This window comes from Cibotium barometz, chromosome 13, assembly GCF_041138505.1.
Source record: "Cibotium barometz isolate CiBa-2024 chromosome 13, ASM4113850v1, whole genome shotgun sequence".
Classification (NCBI taxonomy): Eukaryota; Viridiplantae; Streptophyta; class Polypodiopsida; order Cyatheales; family Cibotiaceae; genus Cibotium; species Cibotium barometz.
The window spans coordinates 29,225,554-29,238,434 of record NC_141058.1 but is presented as its reverse complement, the minus strand read 5'-3'; the positions used below and the strand labels follow the sequence as shown (position 1 = coordinate 29,238,434).

Genomic DNA, 12,881 nt, shown 5'->3' with positions numbered 1-12,881 from the left:
ACTCTTTCCTGGTTTCAAAATGATCCTTCGAGAGGTTCTAGAAAGAGGATCTCGCGCTTTGTTTTCTCTCTCTAGATGCAAACAGAAAATACATGACACATGGCATGCAACGTTTGATTGCTCTTTCAATTATCTCGTGAACGTCATGATAACACAGCCAATGGATGTTGCCTACACATTCTACTTGCACACGATCACCATGAGCTGAACAATGATATTCTCTCCACCCAAAATATTATAATAAGATATGGTCTATAGCTTCCATATATATATATATATATATACATATGGTTCATTATCCAAGTGTTACATTTTCACATCGTATCATTTTCGCACATTGCTACATATATTAGTAAATAATACTAGTCATAATATATATATATATATATGGTGTCGATCGTATTTTATGTTTATTAGAACTCGCGTGGGCGCTTGCTCCCGGCGGCGGCAGCATAAGTTGCCGCCACGCGGGAGGCGACTGCGGGAGCAGCTGCGAGGGATCTGGGAGGGTGTTTCTCCGAGAAGCGGTACTGTGATGAGCTTATGCCCAGTCCGAAGTCCGCGTACACATCAGTGGTCTCCCCCTCGAAGTCGCTCAGGTTCAGTGAGGCCGCTCCCGCAACGTGAGCAAGGGCCGAGACGCCGAGCTCTGACACAAACAGGCCCGTGCGGTGGGGCAGGATGCGGTGCGTGAAGCAGCGCGGCGTTGCCAGAGTGATGGTGTGCTCGCTGGTGACCCGATTACCGTCCAGCTGGACGGCGAAGATGGCATCCGCACCGGTGCTGTGGGAGAGCAAGGAAGAGCCCAGCAGCCACATTCGTAAGGTTGGTTGGAGCTTGGCATCCTGCTTCTTCTTGGCGGCCTCATGATCCCAATCAAATGCCAGGTGGATGAGGCCGGCATTGGCTCCCGCAGGCGTGCTGAGATGGAACCATTTGATTTCGCCCGTTCCAGAGATGCGACCGAACGTCCCTGTCCCACCCGAGGCGCCACCCAGAAGCACAAACCACACATTGCCGTCTGGCCCGGAAATGAGCCCCACCGGCGTGCTGCCCTCGGACGCCGGGATGTCTTCTTCGACGGCCTGGCCGGTGGCCGAATCCAACCGCCAGATCTTGCTGCTCTGGTCCAGGCTGGCGTACACGTCGCCACTTGTGGGGTGGATGGCCACGAAGATGGGGCGGCCGCTGCACGGGTACACGGACACGTCGGACGTGTTGCGGTGGTTCACGCGCACCACGTGCCGGCTGTCCTTGCAGCTGGTCCAGAGGTCGTCCCCATTCTCGAGGACGCAGTGGGGGCCCTCCACGGAGGCGGGGAGCTGTATGATTTGCACCACCGCGGGATCCTTGCCCGCGCCCAGCAGGCTCAGGCGGATGAGGGCGGCCTTGAACTGTAGCGTGGCCCAAACCTGGCCCGGGTGCTCCCGAGACGCGGCAAGCCCGTGCAACCCAGCCCAGAAGTTGCCCACCGTGAACCTGGTGCAGGAGAGCGGGCGCCCCGTGGCCGGGTCCAGCTTCACCTTCACCAGACTGCTGTTGGTTTGCTGGCTCACTAACAGCAGGTGCTCGCCCACCACGGCCATCTCGTGTGTCTGCATGGCGCCCGGCATGGGGTACTCCGTCACCACTTTGGGCACCTTTACCACCTCTACGGGGGGTGGGCAGTGCGGTGCTGGCCTAATCATCACCAGCTTCTCACCACCAAACGTCGAGTCGTCGACATGCATAGCAGTAGGCGCAGAGCCAGCTTCATGCCCGACGCCGCGTACGGATGAAGCATCGGCATCGGCATCGGCCGCAGCAGCAGCAGGACCAGCCATATACTTATATAAATAATAGAAACAGATTGATTAAGCAGCTAATATAATGCAGGACAGAGCTAGTATGTGTTATGTATGCGTAGAAGCTGGTAGTTATAGCTAGTAGTGCTCTTAGGATTCAACAACCGGAGTGTGGAGGACTGCCGCTGTATGCTGTACGTTTTATATGCGCCGGTGGGCAGTTTCTCCTCGGCGGAAGCGATTCCAAGTGCGCTCAAAGCGAATGCCTATCTATTCCATGCGTAATCAGGCCACGCGTGCCAAAAGACTCCAGTCTTTCCAGCAGAGCAAGATGCGATCGATGGATGCGTCTTTAATTGTGTGAGATAGACGAAACAATCAGTCCGATGCCTGCCGTCTTTAATTGTGTGAGATAGACGAAACAATCAGTCCGATGCGCAGGCGTCGGCGAGAGCGCCTGATTGAATGAAAAAGGCGGCACGTCCTAATTCATCTCGGTGGGGAACCACCCCTCTTCGAACATTCTTATAAGGCTTTTGATCTTCCGGCACCATGGTATGGCGTGTCTTTTGAAAAAGTGCTGCTCTACGCAAGCCTTAATTACAAATGTTCGAGTTAGTGGATGCGTAACCTCATATCTAGCCTACCTTCTTTGTTTTTCAAGCTTCAGTACTCTCTTCTCTCCATGACTTAATTTGAAATTCTGTTTTGAAGTTTTGTCAATGTTGGTGGATGTGGAGGAGGCTAACCTTTTTTTAGAGAGAGAACACCTTTTATTTAATGATGACACTAGTGAGTCTAGTGGGTGTACCCAAGCTTGTGAAGGGCAACGGAGCTTAGGGAGCCATAGCATGCGTGACGACAAACGCATGATGCGAAGGAGGAGAGGACTCGAGAAAACAAAAGTACACGGCGTAGTGCGTGGGAGGGATGTATCCAAAAAAATTTCCCAGTACGTAGCTATGGCCGTAGGTATAGCCGCGCCCATAGCTGCGTGTTGGGACAAAATTCCAGAGAGCTAATTTTGTATTTGGAATGGAGTGTCCATACACTTTTGTATTCTGGATGTTGACAACTAGGTGCCCAACCATTTGGTCTCAAATCGAGATGGCTAGTGGTAGTAGTACGGAAGTTAATAAAGAGGAGTCATGTGATGTTAGCTCTTCTCTTGCCCCCAGCAAAAGCACAAGGTCAAGAACATGGATGTGTACCTTGAACCTTTGATCGAGGAGCTTCAGACACTATGGCTTGGGATCCAAGTGTATGATGTCTCCCAGACGCTTACACAATCTAGCACGGAGGTGACGATAATTTTAATGTGGATAATGAATAACTTTGCATGATATGGAGAGTGCTTCGGTATGTTCTCTATGGCGTAAAGCACGCTTGTCTTTTGAAAAAGTGATGCTCTACGCAAGCCTTAATTACAAATGTTGAGATTTTCACCTCACATCTAGCTTACCTTCTTTTTTCTCGACAGCTTGAGTACACTTCTCCATGGCCTAATTTGAAATTCTATTTTGAAGCTTTGTCATTGTTGGATGTGGAGGAGGCTAACCTTTTTCTTGAGAGAGAGCACTTTTTATTTAATGATGACACTAGTGAGTCTAGTGGGTGTAGCCAAGTACATCACATGTGTGTGTGTGTGTGTGTGTGTGTGTGTGTGAGAGAGAGAGAGAGAGAGAGAGAGAGAGAGAGAGAGAGAGAGAATTACATCATAGCCAAGTGCATAAGTTGTATATAATGGCATTGAAGTGTGAGGATTGCAACTTGAACATGGGATCTCTTTGCTAGAATATGTGTGATTCCTATACTACTAAGAGAGAGAGAGAGAGAGAGAGAGAGAGAGAGAGAGAGACTACAACAAAAAGCCGCGTCTAGAAGAATATATATATGGAAAAAAACCTTTAGGTGACTATCAACGCGGCTATACTCCTAGCTATGAGCACACGGCTAAAGGCGTGCATATAAATGCATATATAGTTGCGTCTGTTTAGCATCGTATGTAGCTTCTAACTATCTACAAGAAAAAAATGGGGACAAAATGGGGGAGAGATATGGGGACATGTGTCTCCACATCTCTCCTCCATTCTATGCATGCTTTTTTTTTATCACATTATTTAAACACTACTCAATCACATTTTTAAAAAAACACTTAAACACGTAAAACATAAAAAATAATTGTAATATAATAAGGTCATGGATTAGATTGAAAATTATATACATAGTTGTAAATTCCATAAGGTGTTCATATCCAAAAATAAATAAAGATGAAGACATTAAAAACTAATTCAATTAATGCATCATCTTCTTCTTCATCTTTATCTACACCCGCATCTTCACCACGTGCACCACCACCTTCATCACCACCATCACTTTCACCATCGTCTTGCTACATTAAATAGTGATACAATGTAAAAAGGTTAGCCACAAGCATTCTTCAAGAACCTACAATATCCTTATAATTTTGACATATCATATCCTTAATAAATAATATTTGAAATTCTCTCAAATCCATCATAGGCTCATGAAAAGGATGCTTCCTTTCGACAACAAGATGCTAAACATAAGGACGCATGATAGGAGAGTATTGACAGAACTTGGCATGGATTACGAACATATACATGCCTTGAGGGGTTCACCTCTAAGAAATTTTATGTATCACACGTTCAAGGGGTATTTTCAAGACCCCTTACACTTACAGGGGTATTTTCAAGACCCCTTACACTTACATACTTTTATGAATAAAATGACCCCTTTTTCTTCATAAAGTTATGGTTTTTTTTCAAATTTTGTTTAAAACACCCCACTTGTAAATGTAATTATGTAACTTTTTTTAATTAATATACCCCTCTTGATGAACTCACGTGCTACACATATATTTTTAGGAGAACCCCCCGAGATACATGCATGTGTCAATAATTGTGTGCTATTTCAGGGTGCTTATAAATATGTGTGTGTGTGTGTGTGTGTGTGTGTGTGAGAGAGAGAGAGAGAGAGAGAGAGAGACTACAACAAATGAAGAGCACAGTCACGTCTAGAGAAACACAAATTTAAAAGCATCTATATATGGAAAAAAACATTTACATGGCTATCATCACGGCTATACACGCGGCTATAGCCGTGCGCCTGTAGAGCAGCATGTATAGTCGCAGACTATCTGTAAAAAAAAATGGGGACATAATGGAGAAGAGATGTGGAGACACATGTCCTCACATCTCTCCTTACTTTTTTTAAATCATATTATTTAAACACTACTTAATATTTTTTAAAACACTTAGAACATAAAAAATAATTGCAGTATAATAATGTCATGGAGTATATTGTAAATTATATACATATAATTGCAAATTACATAAGGTATTCATGTCCAAAAATGAATAAAGATGAAGGCATCAAAAACTTATTAAATTAATGCATCATCTTCATCTTCACTTGCATCTTCACACGTGCACCACCACCTTCATCATCACTGTCACTTTCAACATCGTCTTCTTGCGTTAAATAGTGATACAATGCAAAAAGTTAGCCACAAGCAAAACCAGTTGGGTGATAATTATAATTCAAGTTCAACTACTCACTAAGTTGCCCTGCTCAGCTCGTTGTGGATATTTGCACTGGTGACCACTTTCTTGCGTTTGAGCCACTCCCAAGTCTCAACTTCATTGTGATACTTATGGTGTAACCTATTCTCCTGAGACATTCGGGGTGACTTGTTGTCCTTTCCTACAACAAATTACAACATGCATGAGATATGAAATTCATGACAAAAGATGAAATAAATTTATTGAAAATTTCCAAAGAGAAAACTTACAAATCGTGCAAGCCATCTTGCCTTTCCTCCGGATCCATACTTTGTCACACTGTACTTTAGCAGTTGACGACTCGCATATTTGCTACCTCTTGCTAAGGGTATAAAGTACCCTTCCTAGCTTCTTTCTTTGCCTTCTTCCACTCCTTAATGGTGCAATTGGCGGGTATTTGTGAACCATCTTTCGTGCACCTCCTTGTGTGAGACTTTCTATTATTAAGGATCTGTATTATGTGATTCCTCACCCACTTGTTGAAAAAATGCATGTGTGGTGGGTTTGGGAACTCCTCATGCATACATTGCACAACCACATGCATGAAATCTCTATCCTTCTACTCTCCCCATGGTTTTAAGGCATCCTTAGAGGTTTGGTTGACGAATTGACAAAAGGTATAATAAACCTTCATCCCCTGTGTCATCCACAAAAGGTGACCTGCAATTTGAAGCAACGCTTAATTCCTTCCACTCACCACCGTAAAACCTTTGATCGAGGAGCTTCAGACACTATGGCTTGGCATCCAAGTGTATGATGTCTACCGGATGCTTACACAATGACAATAAATGTAGCACGAAGGTGAAGATAATTTTAATGTGGATAATGAATAACTTTTCAAGATATGGAAAGCACGCTTGTCTTTTGAAAAAGTGATGCTCTACGCAAGCCTTAATATTACAAATGTTGAGATTTTCACCTCACATCTAGCTTACCTTCCTTTTTCTCAATAGCTTGAGTACTCTTCTCCATGACTTAATTTGAAAGTCTATTTTAAAGCTTTGTCATTGTTGGATGTGGGGGAGGCTAACCTTTTTCTTGAGAGAGAACACTTTTTATTTAATGATGACACTAGTGAGTCTAGTGGGTGTAGCCAAGTATATCGCATGTGTGTGTGTGTGTGTGTGTGTGTGTGTGTGTGTGTGTGTGTGTGTGTGTGTGTGAGAGAGAGAGAGAGAGAGAGAGAGAGAGAGAGAATTACATCATAGCAAAGTGCATAAGGTGTATATAATGGCATTGAAGTGTGAGGATTGCAACTTGAACATGGGATCTCTTTGCTAGAATATGTGTGATTCCTATACTACTAAGAGAGAGAGAGAGAGAGAGAGAGAGAGAGAGAGAGAGAGAGAGAGAGAGACTACAACAAAAAGCCGCATCTAGAATAATATATATATGGAAAAAAACCTTTAGAGGTGATTATCAACGTGGCTATACTCCTGGCTATGAGCACACGGCTAAAGTCGTGCATATAAATGCATATATAGTTGCGTCTGTTTAGCATCGTATGTAGCTTCTAACTATCTACAAGAAAAAAATGGGGACAGAATGGGGGAGAGATATGGGGACATGTGTCTCCACATCTCTCCTCCATTCTATGCATGCTTTTTTTTAAAATCACATTATTTAAACACTACTCAATCACATTTTTTTAAAAACACTTAAACACCTAAAACATAAAAAATAATTGTAATATAACAATGTCATGGATTATATTGAAAATTATATACATAGTTGTAAATTACATAAGGTGTTCATGTCCAAAAATAAATAAAGATGAAGACATTAAAAACTAATTCAATTAATGCATCATCTTCTTCAATATCATCTTTATCTACACCCGCATCTTCACCACGTGCACCACCACCTTTATCACCACCATCACTTTCAACATCGTCTTACTACATTAAATAGTGATACAATGTAAAAAGGTTAGCCACAAGCATTCTTCAAGAACCTACAATATCCTTATAATTTTGACATATCATATCCTTAATAAATAATATTTGAAATCCTCTCAAATCCATTGTAGGCTCATGAAAAGGATGCTTCCCTCCGACAACAAGATGCTAAACATAAGGACGCATGATAGGAGAGTATTGACAGAACTTGGCATGGATTACGAATGTATACATGCCTTGAGGGGTTCACCTCTAAGAAATTTTACATATCACACGTTCAAGGGGTATTTTAAAGACCCCTTACATTTACATACTTTTATGAATAAAATGATCCCTTTTTCTTCATAAAGTTACGGTTTTTTTCAAATTTTTTTAAAATATCCCACTTGTAAATGTAATTATGTAACGTTTTTTTAATTAATATACCCCTCTTGATGAACTCACATGCTACACTTACATATTTTTAGGAAAAACCCCCGAGGTACATGCATGTGTCAATAATTGTGTGCTATTTCAAGGTGCTTATAAGTGTGTGTGTGTGTGTGTGTGTGTGTGTGTGTGTGTGTGTGTGTGTGTGAGAGAGAGAGAGAGAGAGAGAGAGAGAGAGAGAGAGAGCTTCACATCATAGCTGAGTGCATAAAGTATATATAATGGCATTGAAGTGTCAAGATTGCAGCTTGAACATGAAATCTCTTCGTTAGACTATGTATGATTCCTATAGTGCTACGAGAGAGAGAGAGAGAGAGAGAGAGAGAGAGAGAGAGAGAGACTACAACAAACGAAGAGCACAGTCACGTCTAGAGCAACACAAATTTAAAAGCATCTATATATGGAAAAAACATTTATGTGGCTATCATCACGGCTATACACGGGGCTATCATCAACATGGCTATAGCCGTGCCTGTACAGCAGCATGTATAGTAATAGACTATCTGCAAAAACAAATGGGGACATAATGGGGAAGAGATGTGGAGACACATGTCCCCCACATCTCTCCCCACTTTTTTTAAATCATATTATTTAAACGCTACTTAATATTTTTTTTAAACACTTAGAACATAAAAAATAATTACAGTATAATAATGTCATGGAGTATATTGTAAATTACATACATACATCTTCACTTGCATCTTCACCACATGCACCACCACCTTCATCATCATCGTCACTTTCAACATCGTCTTCTTGCGTTAAATAGTGATACAATGCAAAAAAGTTAGCCACAAGAAAAACAAGTTGGGTGATAATTACAATTCAAGTTCAACTACTCACTAAGTTGCCTTGGTCAGCTTGTTGTGAATATTTGCATCGGTGACCACTTTCTTGCGTTTGAGCCACTCCCAAGTCTCAGCTTCATTGTGATACTTATGGTGTAACCTATTCTCCTGAGACATTGGGGGGCGACTTGTTGTCCTTTCCTACTACAAATTACAACGTGCATGAGATATGAAATTCAGACCTCTGTAAAAGATGGATCATGCTCACATAAACCACGTAGTGACTCCAAGAAATCATTCTTGAAGACTGTGAAACTAAGTTCATTAATCTGTGGCATGCGACTAAGTGCATCTGCCACCACATTATACTTACCTTTCTGGTAACGTATTTGAAGGTCAAACTCCTGTAGAATCTCCGCCCACCGAGCTTTTCTACCCTTCAGTTCATTTTGACTTGAAAGCCATTTCAGACTTTCATGGTCCGTCCGGACCTCAAAAGTAGCACCATATAAATAGTGTCTCCACTTTTTTAGTGCATGGACTATCGCTAGTAACTCTCCCTCGTAAGCCGAGTAGTTACGCTGTACACGATCTAACTTTTTACTCTCAAATGCAATTGGGCGTCCCCTTTGCATAAGTACAGCCCCAATGGCCTCATTACTAGCGTCTGTTTCCAAAACAAACGGCTCATTTGGATCAACAATAATCAAAACAAGTGCAGCTGCTATTACGATCACCTTGAGCTTATCAAAGCTCTTCTGTTGGGCTTCCCTCCAACTAATGTTTTTAGTTTTTGACCGTTAACTGGTCAGTCAACGGGACTGCGATCTTCACGTAGTCCTTCACATATTGTCGGTAGACATGCCAAGAAAAATCTGCAGTTCCTCGAGATTCTTCGGCGCTGGCCATTTAAGAATAGCCTCTACTTTTTCTAGCTCCATCCGCGTACCATCGGCGGATATAATATGGCCAAGGTAATGAATTTTTATTTCAAAAAATTCACATTTGCTCTTCTTTGCAAATAGTTTGTGCTCTCGCAACAACTCGAACACTAGACGCTTGCAAATGCTCTATGTGTTCTTTCTGTGTCTTACTGTACACAAGAATATCATCTAGGAAAACTACTACGAACTTTCCCAGATATGGACGTAAAATACTGTCCATCCATCAGCGTCATAAACGTCGCTAGAGCATTGGTTAGCCCAAATGGCATAACCAAAAACTCAAAATGCCCGAAACGGGTTCTAAATGCTATCTTCGCAACATCTTCTTGTTTAATTCTAACCTGATGATACCCAGATCTCAGGTCTATTTTTGTAAAGTATCTCGATCCATAGAGTTGATCAAACAACTCATCCATGCGTGAGTGGCATTGGATACTTGTTCTTAATCGTTATCTGATTAAGAGCCCTATAGTCTATGCACATCCGCATATGTCCACGGACTTGAACTAGGCCAAATAAAGCCTTTGTTCAAATATTCCGTCAATTGTTTTTCCACCTCCTGTGCCTCGGAGTGGCTTAATCTATAAGCAGGTTTGCTTATAGGTTTTGATCCTGGCATAACTTCGATGCCATGGTCTACTTCTCTAGATGGTGGTAAACCATCTGGTAAATCATCAGGAAAAACATCCTGAAATTCCTCTAATAAATGTATTAAAGTATCTACGTACTTTTTCTTTAATGTCTCTTTCACCTTGGATTTTTTCTTGTTTGAATCACATGCATGCCAAAGAGGGTTTTCAAATAGTGGGTCTCGCCCAAGGCTATTTTGTTTTCCTTGTTTGTCTACGCAAACATCATTTACAGTTTCATCTACGGAAACAGAATTTAAAAGAGGGTAACAAGCATATACCTCTGCTATCTGGTCTCTGCGGACCACTGTACATAGCTCCATGGAGGAAATAAGTGGTGTGGCGGGGACAGTACGGTCGCCCTGTAGGGTAACGACTCTACCTCCATGCTCAAAACATAGCGTATTATGTAAGTAATTCTGAGCTAGACTAGGGCCCAAGCCATACAGCCACTCCCTGCCTAGATATACGTCTGCTCTGGCTAAGTGCATGACCTGAAAGTCAAGCGGAGCCTCGTAGTCCTGCATAGATAATGGGACCCTTAATACTACGGTATTCCATACCGTTTTGTCATATCCATTGGCTAGGCCAACAGTATACTCATGATCACTCCGGGTCTCAGTCAACCCCAACTTCTTGACTAACGAGTAGTTCAAGAAGTTGTGGCTAGCTCCATCATCAATAAAAACTGTGACTCTACGGCGGCCACCTATGGTGCCATACATGCGCACCATGTCATGCGGACCTACAGTAGGCTGCCACATCGCTGGTGTCACTGAGCAAGCGTGATGCTCATCATCACAATGACACACTGTCACCTCTCTGAACTCTGCGGAACTGAGAGGGAGTCTCTGCACTGTATGCAACTGCCTAGAAGATTTACCATCTTTTTTGGGCTCGTTGCCACTCGTGCTAGCTTTAGACTTTGGACACTCAGCCTTCGTGTGCCCTACATCATTGCAATTAAAGCAGCGATTTTCCTTTCGCGCTTTAATATACTGCTCTTTCTTTTGGATTTCGCTGTCTCTTTTCTTCTTGGATGGTCGCGATTTTTTAGACCAATGACCACCCTGTCCTTCCTGGTCTGTCCTATCCCCTTGTTTATCACTGCGGAACCCTTTTCTTTTAAGGCCTGACCTCCTCTTTTCACTACCCTTGGCCCTGCTAGAACCACCACGTGCACTACGGCGCTTGATGTCATCAAATATCTGCGCATACTTAATTGCCTCTGCTAAGTCTTTAGGCTGTAAGGGCTCTATATACTCAAGGTAATCATCTTTGAGGCCTCTTTTAAAGCCTCGCAATGTCTGGAATGCATCGATTCCCTTTAGCTTGAGTACTATCTCCCTATAGTCTGAGATGTACTGAGTTAGGGATTTGTTCTCCATCGAGCATGTTGGAATTAGGGTTGCAGGAATGCACACACAACTTCAAGAAGATGAGGAAGCTTGAGCACAACACAGTAGTGTATTATGAGTGCCAAAAATGAAAGATAACAAGCCCTAGAAGATAATGGGCGTATATACAATGCACGGGGGAAAAAACCTCCTAGTGAGGGAAAAAGTGCCCCGGCGGTCCTAAGTGTGTTCACACACATCACTACTATAATATGGTAACAAATCCCCCCTGGAGTGATGCGGTGAACAAGAGCTAGCACTCATGTATAGGGAAGTGTCTAGCTATGTGGACGAATCCACAAAAGGGAGTAAGCCCAAAGCTTTGCGAAAAGCTTCGAACTTCTCACGAGGCAGAGCCTTTGTGAAAAGGTCTGCAAGGTTATCCTGTGTTGGCACATAAGCCAAACTGATCTCTCCTGCAGAGAGTCTCTCCCTGACATAATGGTAGTGCACCTCAATGTGCTTCGTACGAGCATGGAACACTGGGTTCCGCGCAAATGCCAATGCGCTCTGACTGTCAGTGAAGATGGTGGTGGCAGATGGCTGCCCAACACCCAAATCAGCCATAAGGCGTCTGAGCCACACACACTCAACCGTAGCTGTGAAAGCTGCCCTGTACTCAGCTTCACAACTAGAAGTGGCCACAGTAGGCTGCTTCTTGCTCAACCATGATATGCATGAGCTTCCAAGCATGAAGCAAAAACCACTCGTGGACACGCGTGTGTCATAACAACCAGCCCAGTCAGAATCTGAAAAAACATGTAAATCTGGCGGCAATGATCCCCCCTTGGGATAAAACAACCCAAGATGCCGAGTACCACTCAAATAGCGAAAGATACGCTTCACTGCCTGCCAATGCTTAATGCCTGGGCTATGCATAAATCTGCTCACCTGTGAGACTGCAAACTGAATGTCTGGCCTCGTAATGCATACATAAATGAGGCAACCAACAGCTGTCTGATAGAGTGTGACATCAAAGTGATCTCCAGCATCATGAAGACTCAACTTCAAACCTGTCTCCATTGGAGTAGCAATAGGCTTGCAGTCTTCAAGGCCAAATCTCCGCAACAATGTTTCAATATACTTTGTCTGACACAAAGCAATACCTCCATCACACTGCTTAAATTGTATCCCCAAATAATGATGCAAATGCCCCAAATCTGACATCTCAAAAGAGGCATTCAAATCAGCCTTAAAATCAGCAATATGACTCTCATTTGGTCCTGTGAGCAGCATGTCATCGACATAGAGAGCAATGATTAGATGTACACCATCCACACGTTTAACATACAAAGTGCTTTCTGTTGGACTATTCTGAAACCCATGTGCAGTCAAATATGCATGTATTTTTTCATACCAAGCTCGTGGAGCTTGCTTTAAACCATATAAAGCCTTTTTTAACCTGCACACTTTGTTTTCCTGCCCTCT

General features: G+C 42.9%; 1 protein-coding gene across 1 annotated transcript; it reads right to left on the bottom strand.

Moving 5' to 3' along the window:
- Positions 1–269: 269 nt before the first annotated feature.
- Positions 270–2,129, bottom strand: LOC147632581 (uncharacterized). Its single transcript, XM_086806889.1, has one exon. It carries the CDS (start codon positions 1,821–1,823, stop codon positions 414–416), a length of 1,410 nt encoding a protein of 469 aa, XP_086663015.1. The 5' UTR covers positions 1,824–2,129; the 3' UTR covers positions 270–413.
- Between the last annotated feature and the right edge of the window lie 10,752 nt (positions 2,130–12,881).

Excerpts from the sequence above, each read along its gene's own strand:
- LOC147632581 (XM_086806889.1), bottom strand. The coding sequence starts at position 1,823 with ATGGCTGGTCCTGCTGCTGCTGCGGCCGATGCCGATGCCGATGCTTCA.